Source organism: Bubalus bubalis, chromosome 2, assembly GCF_019923935.1.
Source record: "Bubalus bubalis isolate 160015118507 breed Murrah chromosome 2, NDDB_SH_1, whole genome shotgun sequence".
Classification (NCBI taxonomy): domain Eukaryota; kingdom Metazoa; phylum Chordata; class Mammalia; order Artiodactyla; family Bovidae; genus Bubalus; species Bubalus bubalis.
Genome location: NC_059158.1, coordinates 23,900,726 through 23,924,778, shown reverse-complemented (window position 1 = coordinate 23,924,778; position 24,053 = coordinate 23,900,726). Strand labels below are relative to the sequence as shown.

Genomic DNA, 24,053 nt, shown 5'->3' with positions numbered 1-24,053 from the left:
GGAGCAGCAGGAGCTCTGGGTTATGTCTTAGGGTTTGATTCATTGATTTCAGAAGAGTCTTCTTTTTTCACCGCAAGAGAGTAATTTTTAAAATATACAAAGAGGGACTTCCCTGGTGGTACAGTGGATAAGAATCTGCCTGCTAATGCAATAGGCACGGGTTCGATCTCTGGTCCAGGAAGATTTCACATGTGGCAGAGCAACTAAGCCCCTGATCCACAACTACTGAGCCCTCGCTCTAAAGCCTGTGCTCCGAAACCAGAGAAGCCACTACAAGAAGCCCCCGCTCAACTAGAGAAAGTCCGTGCACAGCAACGAACACTCAGGACAGCCATAAGTAAATAAATAAAAAAAAAGAGAGAGAGGGATTGCTATTCTTTCAGGAGAAAACTTAAATGCATCTTATTCTCTGTGTTACAAGAGAAAGAGTAATGGGACTATAGATTATATCTGAAAGAATTTGAGAATCCCAAATTTTTGAGAAGAGCTCTGAGTGTTTGGGGATGACATTTTGAGAAAGATGGTTTTAGAGCAGTGCTTCTGAAATGTTAAGATGTAAGCAATTGCCTCAAGGGCTTGTTAAAACATAGATCCTGATTTTCTAAACTGTGCAGTAGTCCTGAGAACTTTGGAAATGATCTGTCTAGCCCCCCAAGAAAGTCTAAGAGTCCAATATCCTTCACTTGAAGTGTCCAAGTTTGGAAACTCCGTGATTTTCCTTCCTGACATTTAATCGCCCTTATGTGTTATGCTGCCTTTTTCCTTATTTACTAATTCACAGACCCAGGAATATTCATACTTCTAATAGGAGGGCTGGTAGAGCTAGATGTCAGGACAGAGCTCCACAGGGGGAAGGTGTGGAGCTGAGGATGAATTGACAGGGCAGGAACCTTCCCTGGGGGCACCTACCTGACGGGAGGAGGGAGAATGGATTCTACTCCACAGACAGTGAGAGAGAGAGTTAGGACTGTGTTTGGTTGTGGCGCTTTTGCTTTTAGGCCCAGATAGCTGAGAAATCTTTGGGTTCTGGCTACTCAAAGTGTGGTCCAGGGAGCAGCAGCAAGAACTCCCTGTGGGAGTTTCATAGCAATGCAGGGTCTCGGGACCAGCGCACAATTTAGAGAATGAGGATCTGAATTGTAACAAGCCCTTGAGATAATTGCTTCCATCTTAACATTCCAGAAGCACTGCTCTACAGCTGTCTTTCTCAAAATGCCATCCCTAAACACTCAGAACTCTTCTCAAAAAGAAAATTCTCAAGCTCTGCCCGACTTGCAGCAGTACTGCGTTGGGTTCTCTGTGGGTAGACAGAGAATCTGCATTTTCAATAAGTACCCTAGGTTCTTGTGCACATTGATGTCTGAAGACCACTGGAGGCAATTACATGGAGGCATCTGGGCGGGGTGGGAGATGTGGGCTGGAAATGGTATGATGACATGTAGCAACCACAACATGTAGCATCCTGCTGTGTTGGGAGCAGTGGGGGTGGGATGGGGAATCCCGTAGATACAGTGAAGGAAACAGAGCTTTGTCTGTCCTCCAGAATCCCAGGGGTGTGGTGGCAGGGAGGCTGCCACATTTGCCCCCTCACTGCTGACCAATAAATCATGGAAACCCTTGACCATTGTGATTAGAATCTCATTTCTCTTCAGGGTCTCATAAAAGGCCGTGTCTGTCTCAGGGATACAGCAGTACCCCTGGTTCCTCGAGGCCAAAGAATGGGACTAATTTCCCTGTAAAAGAACCCGAAGAGTAAAAATGGTACCCTCTTTATCTGCAATAGTGAAGGTCACCTGCCCCTTCCTGATATTGAAAGTCACCTCTATCATTGGGGAATTTTCATCAGAGTCGGTTTGGTTTTGAGGGTGTGAGAGTTCACTCAGTACTGTCCCCCGGTGACCCTACAGCCCAGATCCCCTCCTTCTGGCAGTGGGAGATCCTTCCCTTTCTTCCATTTGACTCTAGAGCCACCCCCAGGATGCAGTCTACCCAACGTGAAGATGCCACCCTCCAGGGGGGGTCCCAGAGGAGAAGCCGTACTGAACCAGCACATAGGGGTCGGTGGTAAATCCCTTAGGAGGAGCAGATGGTCCTAGCACAGAGCCCCTCATAGCCACATGTTCCCCATTCTCGGACACAGTAGTTTTAAGTGAGCAATGTCCTGGTTCAGGACCACTTGCACAGCTAGAGAAAGCATCTAATGGTCAGAGCTCCACTGGGTTGGAATAGGAGACCCAGATCCTACCACTCACTAGACTCAAGAGCCAATCCCTTCAGCCATCTGTTCCTCAGTTTCCTCTTGCACAGGATGGGAGAAGTCATTATTATTATTAATGATATTATGAAAAGAACTTAAATGTCCATGTCATCCTACAGTTTACAAAACACACATTTAAGGCTCTTGACAACTTAAATGTGATGTGGCAAAGAGAGAAAGTGTTACTTCTCTTTTAAGGGCAGGAGGGTGCATCTCAGGAAGGTGAGGTGTTTGTGTCCAGTCACTTGGTACCTGAGACAGAAGAGCAGCTCCAATGTGATCATTGGAGGATGACCTATTTTTTCCTATTTCCTGCATTCTCCTCACAAGGAAAGGGAACTTCCAGATATCTTTATGCTTTAATTTTCTTTATTCGCTTTCAATGGTTGCTGCTGTAGAAGCCATTTCTAAGTGAGGAGGTTGCCCTAGCCTGTAGTTCACGAAGACTCTACTATGCTTTGGCCTCTCTCTGGATTGATGGCCATGGCCCCTCAGAGAAATAGAAAATCATCATTTGCTTTCAAAAGCTTAAGTCTCAATTATTATTTCCTCCAGCAGAGAATCTCAAACTTTCTTCACTCTGCTATTTTAAGCACAATTGCTCCCCCAACACAGACTGTTGAGACTTTTTCATATTTCATTCACAAATACACATTGAACTTGTATAGAAGGAAATAGGGCTGTTTGCATGGACTGTGATCCCTCAAAAGGGCCTTAGCTTTGTGCACATAGGCCTTACCCTGGGTCACTTTTTCTAGCAGATCTGCTCGTGTTCCCAAGGTGAACTGTCCTGAAACTCATGCCAATTGTTGTAAGAACAGATTATATGACTTACAACATGCAGAAGTCCTGAAGACTGGGGTATCCTTTTGATATCTAATCTTGATTCCTCATATTCTCTCTAAATTAATAACCTTTTGTGAAGAGGATTGAACTGGGACAATATGAAATAAAACCTGCTACTAGACTGCCACCTCTTAGTGTTATTCTCACCCATCACTTAAAACTCTATGATCAAATATCTTACACTCAACAGCGACCAGGAATAGACTCTTCTCAGACAAACCTGTATCTTCTGGTGGCCTGACTCTGGCTCCATTGGGTCTCACCTTTTTCTGTGAGGAAATGAAACAGAAAGAAGAGAGTCTTCCGCTTTTTTCCTAGGGCCCTCAGGCTTTGTCCTTCCTTGAGGAGCAATGAAAAGTGCAGTGGACTGGGAGTCAGCAGTCCTGGGTTTCCATCCACATTCTGCCACAGACCAACCTTCATGGCCGTTAAGAATCTATTTACTTCATCTGTACACGTGAGTTTAGAATGATTTTTAAGCACAAGCTCTAGACCCTAACATTTCCTGGCAGTCATGACTTTCTGTAGCTCCACCCTCCTTATTTGGTGTGATTTTCTCAAGACTGAACAGACCAGGAAGCTGTCAGGTGTGTCAGGCACACATGCTTCAGTGGGGCCATCACCAGTCCCAACAGCAACATGTGGCTGCAGTAACATGAGCACTGCCCGCGGTCGGCCCCTGAGGAGAGAGCTGATCAGCAGTGTTTGAAGTCAGGCCTGGCCTCTCTGCCATTCCACTGCTCACACTCATGCCAGAAGCTCAAGTTGGGGTGAGAGTGTGTGACTCACGTTCCCTTCTTAGTCAGCCTCATGGGCCCCACTGTCTTACAAATATCCTTCTATTATTTATTTATGGTTGTGCTAGGTCTTCTTTGCTGGGCACAGGCTTTCTCTAGTTTGGGTGAGTGGGGGCTACTGTTAATATGGTGCATGGGCTTCTTATTACAGTGCCTTCTCTTGTTGCAGAGCACAGGTTCTAGGCATGCAGACTTCAGTAGTTGCGGTGTGTGGCCTCAGTAGCTGTGGCCCACAGGCTCAGTTTTTCTGAGGCATGTGGAATCTTCCTAGAGCAGGGATTGAACCCATTTCCCTGTATTGACACTTGGGTTCTTAACCATTGACCTACCAGGAAGTCTGCAAACATCCTTCTATAAATCTCTCTCTTCCAGCTCCTCGTTTTAGCCAAGATAATTGAAGCAGCACCCTGTCCATCCTCATTCCATAACCCTGAGAGTGAGTGGACACAGGCCCCGTCATCAGAAATGATACCCTGGGCTTCCCGGGCTGTGGTTATTAGGCTCAGGCTGGTCCGTGCTTAGTGCTCAGAGGGAGATGGCTCTCGGCCCCTGCCCTGTACCTCTTCTATATAACTTCTATCGCTCCCAGGCCTTGGACATGAAGGCCCTTCTGGGAGGGAGAGAACAGTGTTTGAACATAGGCTGCCTCCACGTGCTGCCCTGTGGTTCTCTCCCAGGCTTGCTGGTGACGCTGCCTGCCCTGCTTCTGACTGACCCACGTGTCCTCTGGATGCTGGACCCTAGGGTTGGAGAAGCAGCGTGTGGGGCACAGAGAGCACAGACCCCCAATCAAAACAGAAACAAGACCGAGGCTAGGACTGTTGTCTGGCTAACAGTCTATATGAGCTGTGTGACCTCAATGCATGTGTTGTTCTTCCTGAGTATCAATTTCCTGTGCATAAATACATGTTAGAGAATCTACCCTGGGTGCATTACTGTTAAGGGGATGTGAAATTATGAATGAAAAGACCTGCCCCACAACAGTTACAGAGTAATTTTTAAGTCACATACACTGGACACATGAAGGCGTCATTAATTCAGTACTGTCATGATGACCCCAAACTTCCTCATAGTCTTCTTGTAAGTTCTTTTCCTGGTTAGCCTTCTAGGCAGATCTTAGTCACATTTATTATGCTTAGAAATGTACTGGACATGATTGTCTTATCCTTCTATCGGGTTGGATTCCCTCATCTTTTGGCTGGAAAATATCAGAGAAGAAATCATATACTGACTGAGTTTTAGCAATATGACAATTCTTCAGTTTTCTAATCTCACAGAAGTTTAAAAAAAATGATCTAGTTTTAAATAATGGAATCAAAATCCACGGAAGTAAAGAGGACAGTTTTTCGCTCAACAGCTACAAGCTCTTTTCCGTTACTCTCTGCAAATGGCTCTCAGGGATCCTTAGAACCTCAGGAAAGCCCTTCTCTGCTGGGCCTGTGGAGAGTTAAGGAGAATGTCACAAAGTGGGGTTGAGGGGAAAGGGGCTAGAGAGCTTCCCTGCTCCTTTACTTAGAGTGGGAAGGAGAAGGCACCTCATTGTTCTATATCAGGGGTAAATTCCCTCTCTTTAGCTATAGTGGGCTTCACCTTGGTGTCCTGGATGCTTTTTCCTGGGGCTAAAACCATTCCCCGGGTTGCCTGGCATTGCTCCAACATGTGACATGGCCTGTGGAAGAAGAAATGGAGGCCTGATCACCATGGAGTAAGAATTTAGCCAAAAGAGGCAGAAGGAGCAGACATCTGGCCTGGAGCTGGCCTTGCCACTAGGGGACCCATTACAGGCAACTTCCTGCTCAGTCGGCTCATAAGGTGGACTGGTTTTTGTCGTCCTTACTGGATCATTTTGAAAAATTGTAAAGTGCAATCCTGCCTCCAATTGTACTTTTTCCGATCCTAAAATATGATGCTGTGAAAGTGCTACACTCAATATGCCAGCAAATTTGGAAAACAACAGTGACCACAGGACTGGAAAAGGTCAGTTTTTATTCTAATCCCAAAGAAAGGCAATGCCAAAGAATGTTCGAACTACCGCACAATTGCACTCATCTCACACATTAGTGAAGTAATGCTCAAAATTCTCCAAGCTAGGTTTCAACAGTACATGAACTGAGAACTTCCAGATGTTCAAGTTAGATTTTAAAAAGGCAGAGGAACGAGAGATCAAATTGCCAATATCTGTTGGGTCATAGAAAAAGCAAGAGAATTCCAGAGAAACATCTTCTTCTGTATCATTGACTACACCAAAGCCTTTGACTGTGTGGATAACAACAAACTGGAAAATTCTGAAAGAGATGAGAGTACCAGACCACCTCACCTGTCTCCTGAGAAACCTGTATGCAGGTGAAGAAGCAACAATTAGAGCCAGACATGGAACAATGGACTGGTTTCAAATTAGGAAAGGAGTATATCAAGGCTGTACATTGTCACCCTGCTTATTTAACTTATATGCAGAGTACATCATGCGAAATGCCGGGCTGGATGTAGCACAAGCTGGAATCAAGACTGTGAGGAGAAATATCAATAACCTCAGATATGCAGATGACACCACCCTTATGGCAGAAAGTGAAGAGGAAGTAAAGAGCCTCTTGATGAAGGTGAAAGAGGAGAGTGAAAAAGTTGACTTAAAACTCAACATTCAGAAAACTAAGATCATGGCATCTGGTCCCATCACTTGATGGCAAATAGATGGGGAAACAATGGAAACAGTGTCAGAATTTATTTTCTTGGGCTCCAAAATCACTGCAGATGGTGACTTCAGCCATGAAATTAAAAGGTACTTGCTCCTTAGAAGAAAAGCTATGACCAACTTAGACAGCATATTAAAAAGCCAAGACATTACTTTGCTGACAAAGGTCTGTATAGTCAAAACTGTGATTTTTCCAGTAGTCATGTATGGATGTGAGAATTGGACCATAAAGAAAGCTGAGGGCCAAAGGATTGATGCCTTTGAACTGTGATGTTGGAGAAGATTCTTGAGAGTCCCTTGGACTTCAAGGAGATCAAACCAGTCAATCTTAAAGGAAATCAACCCTGAATATTCATTGGAAGGACTGATGCTGAAGCTGAATCTCCAATACTTTGGCCACCTGATGCGTAGAGTCAACTTATTGGAAAAGACCGTGATGCTGGGCAAGATTGAAGGCAGGAGGAGAAGGGGTCGACAGAGGATGAGATGGTTGAATGGCATCACCAACTCAATGGACATGAGTTTGAGCAAGCTCTGGGAGCTGGTGATGGTCAGGGAAGCCTGACGTGCTGCAGACCATGGGGTTGCAAAGAGTCAGACATGACTGAGTACATGAACAACAACCCATGCTAGTAAGGTCATCCTTAAAATCCTGCATGCTGGGCCTCAGAATAATGTGAATCAAGAACTTCAGATGTCCAAGCTGGGTTAAGAAAAGGCAGAGGAGCCAGAGATCAAATTGCCAACATTTGCTGGATCATAGAGAAACAAGGGAATTCCAGAAAAAAATCTACCTCTGTTTCATTGACTACACTAAAGCCTTTGACTGCGTGGGTCATGACATGCTGTTGAAAGCTCTGTTGTCACCGTGTTGTACTCTTTTCTCAATCCTGAACCACTTGTTGTTATACAAGGGTTCTAACTGTTGCTTCTTGACCCACATACAGGTTTTTCAGGAGATAGATAAGGTGGTCTTGTACTCCCATCTCTTTAAGAGCTTTCCACAGAAAGATTTTCTCTTCTTGGGCTCTAAAATCACTGCATATGGTGACTGCAGCCGTAAAATCAGAAGATGATTACTTCTTGGCAGGAAAGCTATGACCAACCTAGCCAGTGTGTTGAAAAGCAGAGACATCACTCTGCCGACAAATGTCCCTATAGTCAAGGCTATGATATTCCTAGTGGTCACATACAAATGTGAGAGCCGAATCATAAAGAAGGCAGAAAGCCAAAGGATTGATGCCTTTAGACTGTGGTGCTGCAGAAGACTCCTGAGAGTCCCTTGGACAGCAAGGAGATCAAATCAGTCAGGAAATCAACCCTGAATACTCATTGGAAGGGCTGATGCTGAAGATGAAACACCAGTATTTTGGTCACCTTATGTGAACAGCCAACTCATTGGAAAAGTCCCTGATGTTGGGAAAGATTGAGGGCAGAAGGAAAAGAGAGTGTCAGAGGATGAGATGGCTGGATGGCATCACCAATGCATCGGATATGAACTTGGGCAAACTCCAAGAGATGCTGAGGGACAAGGAGGCCTGGTGTGCTGCAGTCCATGGGATCACAAAGACTTGGACATGACTGGGCGACTGAAGAACATAGCACTTGTTAGAACAACTTTATTGAAATATAATTCACCCACTGAAAAGAATCAATTTTGGCATATTCACAGAGAGATGTGACCATCTCCACAACCAATTTTGGAAGGTTTTCATCACCCAGAAGCATTTTTAGAATGTTGTTATCCAGGTACCAACTTCCCAGGTGGTTCAATGGTAAAGAATCTGCCTGCAATGCAGGAGAATCAGGAGACATCGGTTCAATCCCTGGGTTGGGAAATCCCCTGGAAAAGAAAATGGCAACTCACTCAAGTATTCTTGGAAAATTGCATGAACAGAGGAGTCTTGCAGGCTACAGACTGAAGGGTCACAAAGAGTCAGACATGAATGAGAGACTGAGCATGCAAGCAAGCATTGAGGTACCAATTTATTCCTGGGAAGTCAGCCCCTATTTCCCTTCAACATTCCCCTCATCTCTAGACAAACACTAATCTACTTTTGGTCTAAATGGATTTTCTTATAAATCCTATATAAAATCCAACAATTAATATGATCTTTTATTCTTGTTTTCTTTTGCAGAGCATAATGTATTCAAGGCTCACCCATGCTGGGCATCCATGTACTAGACATCTGTACTTCCTTCTTTTCATTTTCAAATAATTTTCCAATGCAGGTTTATACTGCTTTTATTTATTCATTCATGAAGGGATGGAGATTTGAGTTATTTCTGCTGTTTGGCTATCATGATTAATGCTGCTGTGAGTGTCACATATAAACTTTTGTGTGGACAGATGTTTTAATGTTTCCCAGGTAAATATCTAGGAATGGAATTTATTTATGAGTCATAGAGTAACACTAGGTTCAAACTTGGAAGAACTTCCAGATTGTTTTCCAAAGTGGCAGCACCTTTTTATATTCCCACCAGCAGGTTCCATGGTTCCAAATTCTTCACATCCTTTCTAAGGATATGAATCTTGGTTTCTGGATTTTCACAGAGAGGATGTCCCTTATGCTCTCCAGGCAAATAAACTCTGGGTTACATTTCCTATTACAGCTCCTAAGCTTGAACAAACCAAAGGTAAGATTTTTCCAGATTTGGCTAATGCCCTAAGCATAAAAACAAATTTTTCCCTCTGAAATATTGCCCACATTTATAGTTTGGCCTACACATTTATTCTCTTGATACTGTACTTTATGGAAGCTTTTTATACCTAATCTATTATTTTTATTTGTTTTCACTGAACAAGGAAGCCTTTAAACCAGGCCAACTATGCTACCAAAAATGGAATCTCTAGGCCTATTTTTTCAATCCTGCGATTTTTCTGGCACCAGGGTAGTCACCAGAATACAAGTCCGCCTTAATCAATGATACTTCATCTCCTCTGTGAGCCAGTGCTGGTTTGTGAAATGTTTGCTATCAGCTCACAGTAAGAAACAAACAGACATTTAAAGTGAGTGTAAGCAAGTAAACTTCTACTTTATTTTGACCCAGACTGGAATTGCCAAGAAAAAGATGAGCATTTTCATTGTATCACTGGATCTGCTAAGACTGATGGATTATTAGTTCTCCATGGGCCAGAGATTATAGCTTGGTGTCTAAACTAGTATTTTTAAAAGATGTTTGTGTGGTTCACATGTAAAATAATCAATTTTATAGATACTTTCTCCAGCAAAATGCATATACAGAGAAATTAACATGTAATAAAGGAAAAGTCACTCAGTTGTGTCTGACTCTTTGCAACCCCATGGACCCCATGGAAGTCCATGGACTTCTCCAGGCCAGAATACTGGGGTGGGTAGCCTTTTCTTTCTCCAGGGGATCTTCCCAACCCAGGGATCAAACATGTAGTAAGATATCAGTATATATGTATGCATCCCATGAGGACTTATAGGTCTTCTTGTTTTAAGCCTGGAAAGAGACAACAGCAGGGAGAAGACATTTTGAGTAATCATTTCATCACTCAGAAGTGAACTCTGCTTATCTGAGAGTATAAACTAGAGTAGACAGAGCTGGACCTCATAACAGAACATCACAGAAGAAGCTGAAAGATGTCATTTATTAGTCACTTACTCATTCATCCAATCAGACTGGCTACAAGGTAGTAGATTAAGTTCTGATCTAGATCACTGCTCCAAAAATTGAAATTCGTCTTTCTTTCTCCTCCTTCACCCTTCTTCTCCAACCCCAGATTCTGTATCCTCTCCTAAGTTAGGGCTTCCCTCATTGTTCAGCCGGTAGTCTACCTGAAATGCAGGAGACCCAGACCCAGATTCCTGGGTTGGGAACATTCCCTGGAGAAGGAAATGGCAACCCACTCCAGTATTCTTGCCTGGAGAATCCCACGGACCAAAGAGCCTGGGAGGCTATTGTCAGTGGGGTCGCAAGAGTCGGACATGACTTAGCGCGCTAAACCACCACCACACTTGACAATCTTGGTAGTAGACAGAGCCCACCTTCCTCCATAAGACAGAAAACCTAGTTTCCAAACATTCCTGCAGGTTACCACATGCTGGACTCTGACTCAGGACATGGTGACACAGAGAGGCTGGAACTGGGCTGAATGCTTTGGCACACATGGCGGAGGTGGCAGTGTGTTGTCCAGGTGTCAGGAGCAGCAGAGACAACAGGTCTAGCTGCAGGGTCCATTGCTCAGCATCAGGGCTGACAGTGCTGTGAACAGTGGTGTCTGTGCCCACCTGCAGGGCAGGCGTTCTTATGTGGGACCCGACCCGGGCGGAATCGTTATTCTGTTCCCGGCTGTGTAGCCTCAGGGCTGTTCTGAGGCTTTCTCTGAAATAAAACGAAACCACAAGTCTGTCTCTCTCTGTTCCATTTAGAACAAGTTGAAATCCTTTTTCCCCCACACAGAACTAAGTAAGAAGACCATGTAGGGAAAATCTCAGACAGCAAGGATTCAGACTTTTCCTTCTGCTTTATTATGATTGATATACAATACTGAGTCAGTTTATGGAGTACAGTTATTGATTTGATACACTTCTGTACTGTAAAATAATTACCACCATGGATTTATCTGACAATTGCACCGTGTCACGTAATTACCTCTTCTGTGTGTGTGGAGAAAATTTCGAAGTCAGCAACTCAGAGACTTTACACTGAGCTGATAATCACTCCACCTAGTGATAGCACATGGTAGAAACAACATGTAATGCCCACCAAATGTTTTGTCTCTTTCCTCTCAGGAAAAACATTTAACTGTGTGTTTAAGACTCCTCCCCACCTTGATCATTCTCTGATCACTAACGTCAGTGGATCCCAGTCTGCCTGAACCTCAGCACTGCTTGTAGAGATTGTTACACAATACTCAGGATTCTTCCCAGACCCACATCTCAGAACATTGGGCACGGAATCCAGAAATTCCTTATGAATGAGCCCTACTGATAAGGTTGGGGCACAGCCATGTGGCATCCTGGACATCCTACTACATGTGAGATCTGAAGATCAGTACCAACCATGTTATAAGTCTGTTCCAGATAGTCTGTCTCTAAGAGGAATGCAGGTGAGTCCTGCGCACACGGAAGATCAGGACCCCATTCCATGTGCCGTCTAGACGTGGTTTCAGAACTGTGCTGTCTGCTCAGGTGTGTGGTCTCATCAGTTCCCATAGCGCTGGGGGTCCAAGGTTCAGTCCTTGTCCTTCCCCTTCTGTAGCCAATTCTCCCCTCATCTGTGACATCTTCTCAAGGCTCTAAACATCATTTATATGGTGTTACCTATTTTATCAACAATCTCAGATATGCAGATGATACCATTCTAATGGCAGAAGTGAAGACAAACTAAAGAGCCTCATGATGAGGGTGAAGGAGGAGAGTGAAGGAGCTGGCTGAAAACTAAATATTGAAAAAACTAAGATCATGGCATCTGGCACCATTACTTCATGACAAATAAAAGGGGAAAATGAGGAAATATAGACATATTTCCTCTTCTTGGGCTCCAAAATCACTGCAGATGGTGAGTGCAGCCATGAACTCAGAAGATGATTGCTTCTGGGAAGGAAAGCAATGACAAACGTAGACAGTGTGTTGAAAAGTAGAGACATGACTCTACCAACAAAGGTCCCTAGAGTCAAGGCTATGGTCTTCCCAGTGGTCATGTATGGTTGTGAGAGCTGGACCATAAAAGAAGGCAGAACACCAAAGAATTGATGCCTTCAAACTGTGGTGATGGAGAAGACATCTGAGAGTCCCTCGGACAGCAAGAGGATCAAATTGATCAGTCTTAAATGTAAACAACCCTGAATATTCATTGGAAGGACTGATGCTGAAGCTGAAGCTCCAGTATTTCTGTCATCTGATGTGAACAGCTGACTCATTGGAAAACTCCCTGATGCTGGAACAGATTGAGGGCAGAAGGTGAAGACGGTGTTACAGGATGACATGGAAAGATGGCATCACTGATGCAATTGACATGAACTTGGGTGGACTTTTGGAGATGGTGAGGGACAGGGAAGCCTGGAGTGATGCAGTCCATGAGATCACAAAAAGTTGAACACAACTAGGTGACTGAACAACAACAACAACCTCTTCCATCTAATTTCTCCAGTCAAGTCATCTCACATAAACCCAACTCAGTTGCCACTTTCCTAAACTGAATGTTGAGGGTGATGCCTCCTCAAATATGCTCCTTTGAGAGTCCCCTCATTTCCACAATAGGTGCCCCACTTGCCTAGTTGCAAATCTCAAATTTTGCAATCCTCTTTCATTCTTTCTCATAACTCAGATCGAATCCACTAGGAAATGCTGTAAAACACATTTTCAGAATAGATCAAGAATCCACTCACTCATATTCCCTGCTCACACCCCAGACAAGCAGCAGCATCCCCACCCTGGACCCTGCGCTGTTTCCCTCAGGCTCCTCTGCGCCTCTCTCACCCTTTACCTCCTGACTCTGCACAGCAGCCTGACCGATGCTTCTAGAGAGCAGTCACAGCAGGTCCTCCTCTGTTCAAATTATCCTATAACTTCTTATCTTTCAGATAAAATCAACCCCCTTCTAACATCCTGGAGGCCCACAGGATCTGGCCCATCATTGGATCTCATTTCAACTTCTTGCTCCTTCAGTCACACCTGCCTCCTGACTCTTCCTTGAACACAGACACTCTCCTGCCCTTGTACATTTGGAGGCTCCACTGCCTGGAAGGACTCTCCCCCAAACATCCTTGTGGACATTCCTTCATGTCCTTCACATCTTTACTCACAGGTCACTTTCCCAATGAGGCCCACTGTCCACCCTAGTAACACAGCCACCTTTAGTGTCCCCACACACTTATATGCTGGGTCACCGTCCTCAGAGCACTAACCAACCTCTAAGGGAAACACTTCCCTTCTTACTTCCTACTAGGCTCCTAGTACATACTCTGACCCTTCCCCCTAGAACACACTGCACATGGCTGACAAGGTTTGTCTGTTCTTCACTGAGTTCTCCTAGATGCAAAAATAGTGTGTCATGTCTCTGGCACACAACAAATATCAGTTCAATGAATGGTCAATGTAAAGTGCTTCACTATTCTAGATACAGTGTCTTTATTAACGTGATCTCAGGCCACACGCTGTCTTGCGGCAGCTACAACAGAACACCCATTCGCATTGACCTCAATGTTGCCTGCATTTTGCTCACAAAGGCTGATCTCCCTTCCCTCCCACACCAATCAGCCTGCACACCACACACAAGGCTCTTTGTCTCTTCAGAAAGGAAGATCCTTCATTTCTGGCTCCTGTAGTCAACCTTCTGTGATTTTATTAGACTCTGCTTTCTAAATCCATGAGTTGAGATGGGAGCCAACAGTACTAGCCTTAGAAGATGTAAAGGCAGACTGCAGAGAAGAGAGAAATCCAGCAAGAATTAAGTCAAGATATGAAGGCAATGTCACCCCACTCCAGTACTCTTGCCTGGAAAATCCCATGAACGGAGGAGCCTGGTAGGCTGCAGTCGAGGTCACTAAGAGTCGGGCACGACTGAGCGACTTCACTTTGACTTTTCACTTTCATGTATTGGAGAAGGAAATGGCAACCCACTCCAGTATTCTTGCCTGGAGAATCCCAGGGACAGGGGAGCCTGGTGGGCTGCTGTCTATGGGGTCGCACAGAGTCGAACATGACTGAAGCGACTTAGCAGCAGCAGCAGCATGAAACTATTGGGTCCCTCCTCTTTGCAAGTTCCAGCATGTGGTTCCTTTAAAAAGATGGAGAAAAGTTGGAAAGAAGAATCCAGCAAAATCTCTAAAAGGAGTGTAAGAGCTGGATGATTCTGAAATTTCTCTCTTGACACCACTGAGAATCCTGTGTACATGGACCCCTTGGACTTGTGGGGACAATGACAGGCAAAGTGACCCCTGCTGCTGTCAGAGATGGGGTCACCCAGAAAAGAATGAGACCAGGACTCTACGCATGAAAAAGAACAGTCATTACACCAACAATAAGAAAAAGCAATAACTAAATAAACAAAATATAAACATGTTAAAAAAAAAAAAAAAAGACAGGAGCTAAGGATTGGACCAAGGCCTGAGCCTAGGCTGACCTTTTAAAAGAAATGCACCCTGCCCATGGTGCTGGAGATACAACAAGGCCCAGGTGACTTCTGAGTCCATGATCACAGGTCCTTGGTGGGACAAGGGTTTAATGAAGGGACAAGGACAAAGGAATGGAGAAGAGGACCCAGTCCAGGAGTGACCATGGGCAGTGCATGGGTAGTCCAATGCATGCCCACCATGTACTGATCACTGACTGGGCACAGGTCCTGTCCACACTCAGCCCCTCATAGACTCTGCCTGTCCCTCCTGCAGCTGACTCAGCACAGCAAATGTGGATGGATCTGGAAGGTTCTCAGTGTTTCAATTTATTTTCTCTTTCAAACTTTAGGAATCCTCACCTTTATTATCGGATCCCCCTTCATGGCACTAATTAGAAAAAACAAATTCATATATACAGATTTTATTTTCAATAAGGAAATAAGACATCATTACTCAGTGCATATCAAGCAAAGACAGGCACAGCCCCGTCTCTGCTGGAACAGGACAGTGAATCAGGGAGGAGAACACAGGTCAGGGTGGGGAGGGGGCACGGTGGGCAGGGGTGAGCAGTCTCCCCAGCTCTTCATGTTACGCTAATAGGAGCACAAACACATTCAGATACAGCTGCAGAAAAAGCAGTCTGGGGATCTGACATCACAAGCAGGACCGAGCATCATTCAGTCCCCATGACAGAGTCACTTCCTAGGCAGGTTGATAAGAAGTCTAGGGGTCCCCAAGGAGAGAAGCATCTGGAATTCTCAAGGAGAGGAAAGGACAAACTATTTTGTCTCTCTACATTCCTTCAGGTCAGTTCAGTTCAGTTCAGTCGCTCAGTTGTGTCTGACTCTTTGCAACCCCATGAATTACAGCATGCCAGGCCTCCCTGTCTGTCACCAACTCCTGAAGTCTACTCAAACTCACGTCCATCGAGTCGGTGATGCCATCCAGCCGTCTCATCCTCTGTCGTCCCCTTCTCCTACTGCCCCCAATCCCTCCCAGCATCAGAGTCTTTTCCAATGAGTCAACTCTTCGCATGAGGTGGCCAAAGTATTGGAGTTTCAGCTTCAGCATCATTCCTTTGAAAGAACACATAGGACTGATCGCTTTTAGAATGGACTGGTTAGGATTATATAATAATCATGTATCCTGCTTGAGGATAGTCTCTGGAAAAAAACCTTCTGGCTAATCCTGTTATCTTAAGGTGTAAATTATGGGAGTAGGTCTAGTGAGGTCTTTACAACCTCCAGACAGTCTTTTGATTCACTGTAATAACTAATTAGAGAGTATATAACTCCATGGCTAACACTAGCAAGGGGGTACTCTTTCTGCCCCCTTCTGATGCCTATGTCAGAAGCTTTCTCTATCTCCTTTATACTTTAATAAAACTTTATTACAGAAAAGCTCTGAGTGATCAAGCCTCGTCTCTGACCCTGGATTGAATTCTTCTCCTCCAGAGGCCAAGAACCCCGGTGTCTTTGCGTCATTCAGCAACAACCTTTCACCCACAAGACAGGTGTCTCACAATGTGAGACAAAAGAATCAGGAAGCAGTTCAGGTCGGTCATGTAAGGGCTGATGTTCTCCACAGCCCCCCACACGCTCACATGTCCCACTCAGAGACCCCCGCCACCCCGTGTGTCCCCTCTGCCCCAACCCCTCTCCCAACATAGACGCCCCAGGGTCTCACCTTTAGGAACCATGAGAGGCACATCAGAGCCCTGGGCACTGTCACTGCCTGGGGGAGAACAAGACCAGGACGTGGTCAGAACCCACAGGAGAGAAACTGGAGAAGGCACTTTGAGGAGGGTGAGCCCCCCATGGCCTCCTGTCTGCACTCTCACAAGGGTCTCAGGAATCACCCGCTCCATACTTACTTGAAGCCTGAATGTAGGTCATCTTTTTTCACCTGTGAGAAGAAAATATCATGTGAGAGGCCAGGGAGAAGACTGAGTCATAAGATGCTAGAGGAACCCCTAGTCCTGGACCCCAGAGAACTTTCTGGAACTGTGGTCAAAACTCATGCTAGGATCAGGAACACAGAGAAGGAAGACGTGTAAGGAATGGACCAACTGCCCTTCTGGAGGTCTGTTCTCAGCAAGGACCTCCCTTCTGACCTTCAAGTGCTAGAAACCTGGTCCCCAGCTGGAATTAGGAATTTGTCTTTCATTTTCACACGTGTTTTAGAAAAGACAAGTGATAACATCAGCTCCAGACTTCACATGTGTATGAAGGGTACTTTTCAGTAACCAGGCAGGTAAACTTCTACCTGGGCTTGAAACCCCCAGCGAGACAAGAAAACTCAGGGCCCTCCCTCCCTTCCCTACCCGAGCATGTCTTCATCCAGATCACAGCTCCAGCCACCACAGCCACCATGAGGAGAACCAGGACAAGAATGATGCCCATGGTGAGGAAGGGGGTCTGAGGAGGTTCTGTGGAAGAAAGGGAAGGAGCCCAGACTTCAGGCTTCAGTCCTGACCTTGCTGAACTGAGTCCTGAAGGGCTCCTGCTTTATCTGAGAGGAAGCTCCATTCCTACCCACTCCTTACCCCATCTCAGGGTGAGGGGCTCCTGAAGCCCCTCATGCTGCACACGGCACATGTATCTCTGCTCCTCTCCAGAAGGTACCACCAGGGCAGCCCACTTCTGGAAGGTTCCATCCCCTGAAGGCCTGGTCTCCACAAGCTCCATGTCCTGGGTCTGGTCCTCCCCATTGTGCTGCCAGGTCAGTGAGATCTCCTCAGGGTAGAAGCCCAGGGCCCAGCACCTCAGGGTGACCTCATAGTCAGAGATGGGGTGTCGGGTCACATGTGCCTTTGGAGGGTCTGAGGAAGAATCAGAAAATTCACAGTGTGTGTTACCTCCATGGGTCACTGAAGCAGCATCATGTGACCATCCTGAGAAAGGACAGACAGTGATTTTTTCCCCAGCTTTACTGACATATACTTAACAAATCAGTACACATTTAGAGTGTACTACATGTTGCTATATATATATATATATATACACACTCTGAAGCTAATTAATGTAATCATCAACTTACCTTATGTGTGTGTCTGTTTGACAGGGATGATAAGAATGATTAAGATAAATTTTAAAGTATATAATACAGGATTATTATCAACTATAGTCACCAGGCTGCACATCAGATATCCAGACTTAGAATGAAATTTTTTACCCTCTGAGCTACAGAACATTCAAGACGACGGTTTTGAAAAAAGCAGCACAAGAACTAGATAATAGCCTCATCGCAGAGATCAAGGATGATCTATATTAGTCCTTGGAAAATTCTAGAACGAGAGACTAGGATACTGCTGCTGCTAAGTCACTTCAGTCGTGTCCGATTCTGTGTGACCCCATAGACGGCAGCCCACCAGGCTCCCCTGTCCCTGGGATTCTCCAGGCAAGAACACTGGAGTGGGTTGCCATTTCCTTTTCCAATGCATGAAAGTGAAAAGTGAAAGTGAAGTTGCACAGTCCTGTCCGACTCTTCACGACCCCATGGACTACAGCCTACCAGGCTCCTCTGTCCATGGGATTTTCCAGGCAAGAGTACTGGAGTGGGGTGCCATTGCCTTCTCCAGCGACTAGGATAAGATCAGTTTAGTTCAGTCGCTCAGTCATGTCCAACTCTTTGCGACCACATGAATCGCACGCCAGGCCTCCCTGTCCATCACCAACTCCCGGAGTTCACTCAGACTCACGTCCATCGAGTCAGTGATGCCATCCAGCCATCTCATCCTCTGTCATCCCCTTCTCCTCCTGCCCCCAATCCCTCCCAGCATCAGAGTCTTTTCCAATGAGTCAACTCTTCGCATGAGGTGGCCAAAGTACTGGAGTTTCAGCTTCAGCATCATTCCCTCCAAAGAAATCCCAGGGCTGATCTCCTTCAGAATGGACTGGCTGGATCTCCTTGCAGTTCAAGAGACTCTCAAGAGTCTTCTCCAACACCACAGTTCAAAAGCATCAATTCTTCCATGCTCAGCCTTCTTCACAGTCCAACTCTCACATCCATACATGACCACTGGAAAAACCATAGCCTTGACTAAACGGACCTTTGTTGGCAAAGTAATGTCTCTGCTTTTGAATATGCTATCTAGGTTGGTCATAACTTTCCTTCCAAGGAGTAAGCATCTTTTAATTTCATGGCTGCAATCACCATCTGCAGTGATTTTGGAGCCCAGAAAAATAAAGTCTGACACTGTTTCCACTGTTTCCCCATCTATTTCCCATGAAGTGATGGGACCGGATGCCATGATCTTCGTTTTCTGAATGTTTAACTTTAAGCCAACCTTTTCACTCTCCACTTTCACTTTCATCAAGAGGCTTTTTAGTTCCTCTTCACTTTCTGCCATAAGGGTGGTGTCATCTGCATATCCGAGGTTATTGATATTTCTCCCAGCAATCTTGATTCCAGCTTGTGCTTCTTCCAGCCCAGCGTTTCTCATGATGTACTCTGCATATAAGTTAAATAAGCAGGGTGACAATATATAGCCTTGACGTACTCCTTTTCCTATTTGGAACCAGTCTGTTGTTCCATGTCCAGTTCTAACTGTTGCTTCCTGACCTGCATACAAATTTCTCAAGAGGCAGATCAGGTGGTCTGGTATTCCCATCTCTTTCAGAATTTTCCACAGTTTATTGTGATCCACACAGTCAAAGGCTTTGGCATAGTCAATAAAAGAAATAGATGCTTTTCTGCAACTCTCTTGCTTTTTCCATGATCCAGAGGATGTTGGCAATTTGATCTCTGGTTCCTCTGCCTTTTCTAAAACCAGCTTGAACATCTGGAAGTTCACGGTTCACATATTGCTGAAGCCTGGCTTGGAGAATTTTGAGCGTTACTTTACTAGCGTGTGAGTTGAGTGCAATTGTGCGGTAGTTTGAGCATTCTTTGGCATTGCCTTTCTTTGGGATTGGAATGAAAACTGACCTTTTCCAGTCCTGTGGCCACTGCTGAGTTTTCCAAATTTGCTGGCATATTGAGTGCAGCACTTTCACAGCATCATCTTTCAGGATTTGAAATAGCTCAACTGGAATTCCATCACCTCCACTAGCTTGGTTCATAGTGATGCTTTCTAAGGCCCACTTGATTTCACATTCCAGGATGTCTGGCTCTAGGTCAGTGGTCACACCATCGTGTGCTGCACTCAATATGCCAGCAAATTTGGAAAACTCAGCAGTGACCACAGGACTGGAAAAGGTCAGTTTTCATTCCAATCCCAAAGAAAGGCGAGACTAGGATAGACGCTCTAAAAATGTGAGGGGGCGAATACAGACTAAAGGTCCTGACTCTGTTGGAGGCTCAATGGCTCATAAAAGCTGGAGTCAGGCCTCGTAAGATGTTCTCAGGGTGAGAACGGGCCTGGAGAGAGAAAGTCATTGATCACAAGATGGCGGCCAGGGTCAAAGGGCACCGCTGACCAGCTATTTCAGGGATGGTTTGTTTCCTGCTTCTTCCTCAAAGACGCTGGATTCCTTAATTGTTCTTCAGAGAAGTGGGGCCACTGGTGACTGTCTTGTACAGAATATAAAAACCTGGGCGGATTTCCTCCCTCTCCTGACAAGAACCTGGGGCGCTGTTCCCACAGGGACCCCAATTTCCTCTCCTCGTGGGAAGCCAGCTCCAGCCGGAGGGGAGATCAGGGAGGCCCCGCGCCCCTCATACCTGCGCGCAGCAGCGTGTCCTTCCCGGTCTCCAGGTATCTGCGGAGCCACTCCACGCACTCGCCCTCCAGGTAGTTCCTCTCGCTCTCCGCAGCACCTGCCTCCTCCCACTTGCGTTTGGAGATCTGAGCCGCCGTGTCCGCCGCGGTCCAGGAGCGCAGGTCCTCGTTCAGGGCGATGTAATCTCTGCCGTCGTAGCCGTACTGATCATACCCGTGGAGGAGAAGCCCGTCCGGCCCCACGTAGCAGCCGTACATCTCCTGGACGGTGTGAGACCCTGACCCGCCCCGACCACACGCGGTGATTAAGCCGAAACTGAAAAGGAGACAGCGTCAAGTCCCCGCGAGCTCCTCCCGGGTCGGCCCGGGCGTGTTCCATAATGTTGGGGTGACTTTCGGACCCGCAGACTCGGGGAGAACCCGGGCGCTCCCTGGGGATGGGGGTCGTGACCTGGACCCGGGCCCGCGTCGCTCACCGGCCTCGTTCTGGTTGTAGTAGCCGAGTGCGGCGTTCAGGTTCGCTCGGAAAGCCTCTGCGGCGTCCTTAGCTCCCTGCGTCTCCTCATCCCAATATTCCGGGCCCTCCTGCTCCACCCACCGCGCCCGCGGCTCCATCCTCGGATCCGGGGCGTCACTGTCGAACCGCACGAACTGCGTGTCGTCCACGTAGCCGACGATGATGAAGCGGGGCTCCCCGAGGCCGAGCCGGGACACGGCGGTGAGGAAATACCTCAGGGAGTGGGAGCCTGGGGGCGGGGAGGCGTGAGACCCGGCCGGACCTCCTCGCAGTTCGGGTCCCGGGTCCGAGGAGAGGGAGCCGGGAGGACGGAGGGGAGGTAGGGCCAGTGAGATGGAAGCGGTCGAAGACCGGCCCGAGGAAGAAAAGAGGGGTTGGGATGCAAAGGAGGGACAGGACGGGACTAGGGTGAGGGGGCGGGTCTGGGCAGGGGCGTCGGGGTCGCTCGTTTCCTGGGGTCCTGACCCCAGACTCCCGGGGGATCCCCTCGCCCCTCTCCGCCGAGTTCGTTCCCTCCCGACCCCGCACTCACCCGCCCGCGTGTCTGGCAAGACCAGGACCCCCGAGAGGAGGAAGAGGAGGGTTCGCGGCCCCATGACTCGCATCCTCTGGGTCTGGGAAGCAGCAGAATCCGGGCCGGTCGGTGGAGACTTTGTAATCGGGATCCGCGGAGACGCTGATTGGTTTTTCTAGAAACCGAACATCCAGTGGCAGTGAGAACTGGGGCGGCGTCACTAGTGTCCAAGCAGGAGGGCTCGACACAGGTGTGAGAGAGAAAGTGAAACACGGGGAGACGGGGAATCCCCAACATGGAGCGTCCCAGCCCCAGACACCGCCCTTGACCCTGAGATCCGGACCGGCTCGCCCTTCAAGGACCTGAGACTTTGTCCTGATCCCTTCCCTCCTGCTAGGTCAGTCCAGTCGCTCAGTCGTGTCCGACTCTTTGGACCCAATGAATCGCAGCACGCCAGGCCTCCCTGTCCATCACAAACTCAGGGAGTTCACTCAGACTCACGTCCATCGAGTCAGTGATGCCATCCAGCCATCTCATCCTCTGTCATCCCCTTCTCCTCCTGCCCCCAATCCCTCCCAGCATCAGAGTCTTTTCCAATGAGTCAACTCTTCGCATGAGGTGGCCAAAGTACTGGAGTTTCAGCTTCAGCATCATTCCCTCCAAAGAAATCCCAGGGCTGATCTCCTTCAGAATGGACTGGTTGGATCTCCTTGCAGTTCAAGCGACTCTCAAGAGTCTTCTCCAACACCACAGTTCAAAAGCATCAATTCTTCCATGCTCAGGCTTCTTCACAGTCCAACTCTCACATCCATACATGACCACAGGAAAAACCATAGCCTTGACTAAATGGACCTTTGTTGGCAAAGTAATGTCTCTGCTTTTCAATATGCTATCTAGGTTGGTCATAACTTTCCTTCCAAGGAGTAAGCGTCTTTTAATTTCACGGCTGCAGTCACCATCTGCAGTGATTTTGGAGCCCAGAAAAATAAAGTCTGACACTGTTTCCACTGTTTCCCCATCTATTTGCCATGAAGTGATGGGACCAGATGCCATGATCTTCGTTTTCTGAGTGTTGTATGACCTAAAGCAAATCCCTTATGATTATACAGTGGAAGTGAGAAATAGATTTAAAGGCCTAGATCTGATAGATAGAGTGCCTGATGAACTATGGAATGAGGCTCGTGACATTGTATAGGAGACAGGGATCAAGACCATCCCCATGAAAAAGAAATGCAAAAAAGCAAAATGGCTGTCTGGGGAGGCCTTACAAATAGCTGTGAAAAGAAGAGAAGTGAAAAGCAAAGGAGAAAAGGAAAAATATAAGCATCTGAATGCAGAGTTCCAAAGAATAGCAAGAAGAGATAAGAAAGCCTTCCTCAGTGATCAATGCAAAGAAATAGAGGAAAACAACATAATGGGAAAGACTAGAGATCTCTTCAAGAAAATTAGAGATACCAAGGGAACATTTCATGCAAAGATGGGCTCAATTAAGGACAGAAATAGTATGGACCTAACAGAAGCAGAAGATATGAAGAAGAGGTGGCAAGAATACACAGAAGAACTGTACAAAAAAGATCTTCACGACCCAGATAATCACAATGGTGTGATCACTGACCTAGAGCCAGACATCCTGGAATGTGAAGTCAAGTGGGCCTTAGAAAGCATCACTACGAACAAAGCTAGTGGAGGTGATGGAATTCCAGTTGAGCTATTTCAAATCCTGTTAGGTAGGATGTTCAAACTACCGTACTATTGCACTCATCTCACACACTAGCAAAGTAATGCTCAAAATTCTCCAAACCAGGCTTCAACAGTGCGTGAACTGTGAACTTTCAGATGTTTAGTCTGGATTTAGTAAAGCTAGAGGAGCCAGAGATCAAATTACCATTATCCTCTGGACCATCAAAAAAGCAAGAGAGTTCCAGAAAAATATCTACTTCTGCTTTATTGACTACGTCAAAGCCTTTGACCATGTGGATTACAAAACCTGTGGAAAATTCTTTAAGAGATGGGAATACCAGACGGGCTGACCCGCCTCCTGAGAAAACTGTATGCAGGTCAAGAAGCAACAGCTAGAACCAGGACATGAAACAACAGACTGGTTCCAAATTGGGAAAGGAGTGGGTCAAGGCTTTTTATTGTCACCCTGCTTTTTAATTTATATGCAGAGTACATCATGCAAAATGGTGGGCTGGATGAAGCACAAGCTGGAATCAAGATTTCCAAGAGAAATTTCAATAACCTCAGATATGCAGATGACACCACCCTTATGGCAGAAAGTGAAGAAGAACTTAAGCGCCTCTTGATGAAAGTGAAAGAGGAGAGTGAAAAAGTTGGCTTAAAGCTCAATATTCAGAAAACTAAGATCATGGCATCTGGTCCCATCATGTCATGGGAAATAGATGGGGAAACAATGGAAACAGTGAAAGACTTTATTTTTGGGGGCTCCAAAATCACTGCAGATGATGACTGCCACCATGAAATTAAAAGACACTTGCTTTTTGGAAGAAAATCTATGACCAACCCAGATAGCATATTGAAAAGAAACATTACTTTGCTAACAAAGGTCTGTCTAATCAAAGCTATGGTTTTTCCAGTAGTCATGTATGGATGTGAGAGTTGGACTACAAAGAAAGCTGAGCGCTATAAGAATTGATGCTTTTGAAGTGTGGTGTTGAAGAAGAC

At 46.3% G+C, this 24,053-nt stretch overlaps 1 protein-coding gene across 1 annotated transcript; it reads right to left on the bottom strand.

Moving 5' to 3' along the window:
• Positions 1-9,600: 9,600 nt before the first annotated feature.
• Positions 9,601-21,540, bottom strand: LOC102412126 (BOLA class I histocompatibility antigen, alpha chain BL3-7-like). The gene is made up of 8 exons (XM_045164680.1): positions 21,387-21,540; positions 20,814-21,083; positions 20,340-20,615; positions 17,221-17,496; positions 16,999-17,103; positions 16,549-16,580; positions 16,362-16,409; positions 9,601-10,939 (listed from the first exon to the last, which is right to left on the bottom strand). Exons 1-6 carry the CDS (start codon positions 21,457-21,459, stop codon positions 16,567-16,569), a joined length of 1,014 nt encoding a protein of 337 aa, XP_045020615.1. The 5' UTR covers positions 21,460-21,540; the 3' UTR covers positions 9,601-10,939; positions 16,362-16,409; positions 16,549-16,566.
• Between the last annotated feature and the right edge of the window lie 2,513 nt (positions 21,541-24,053).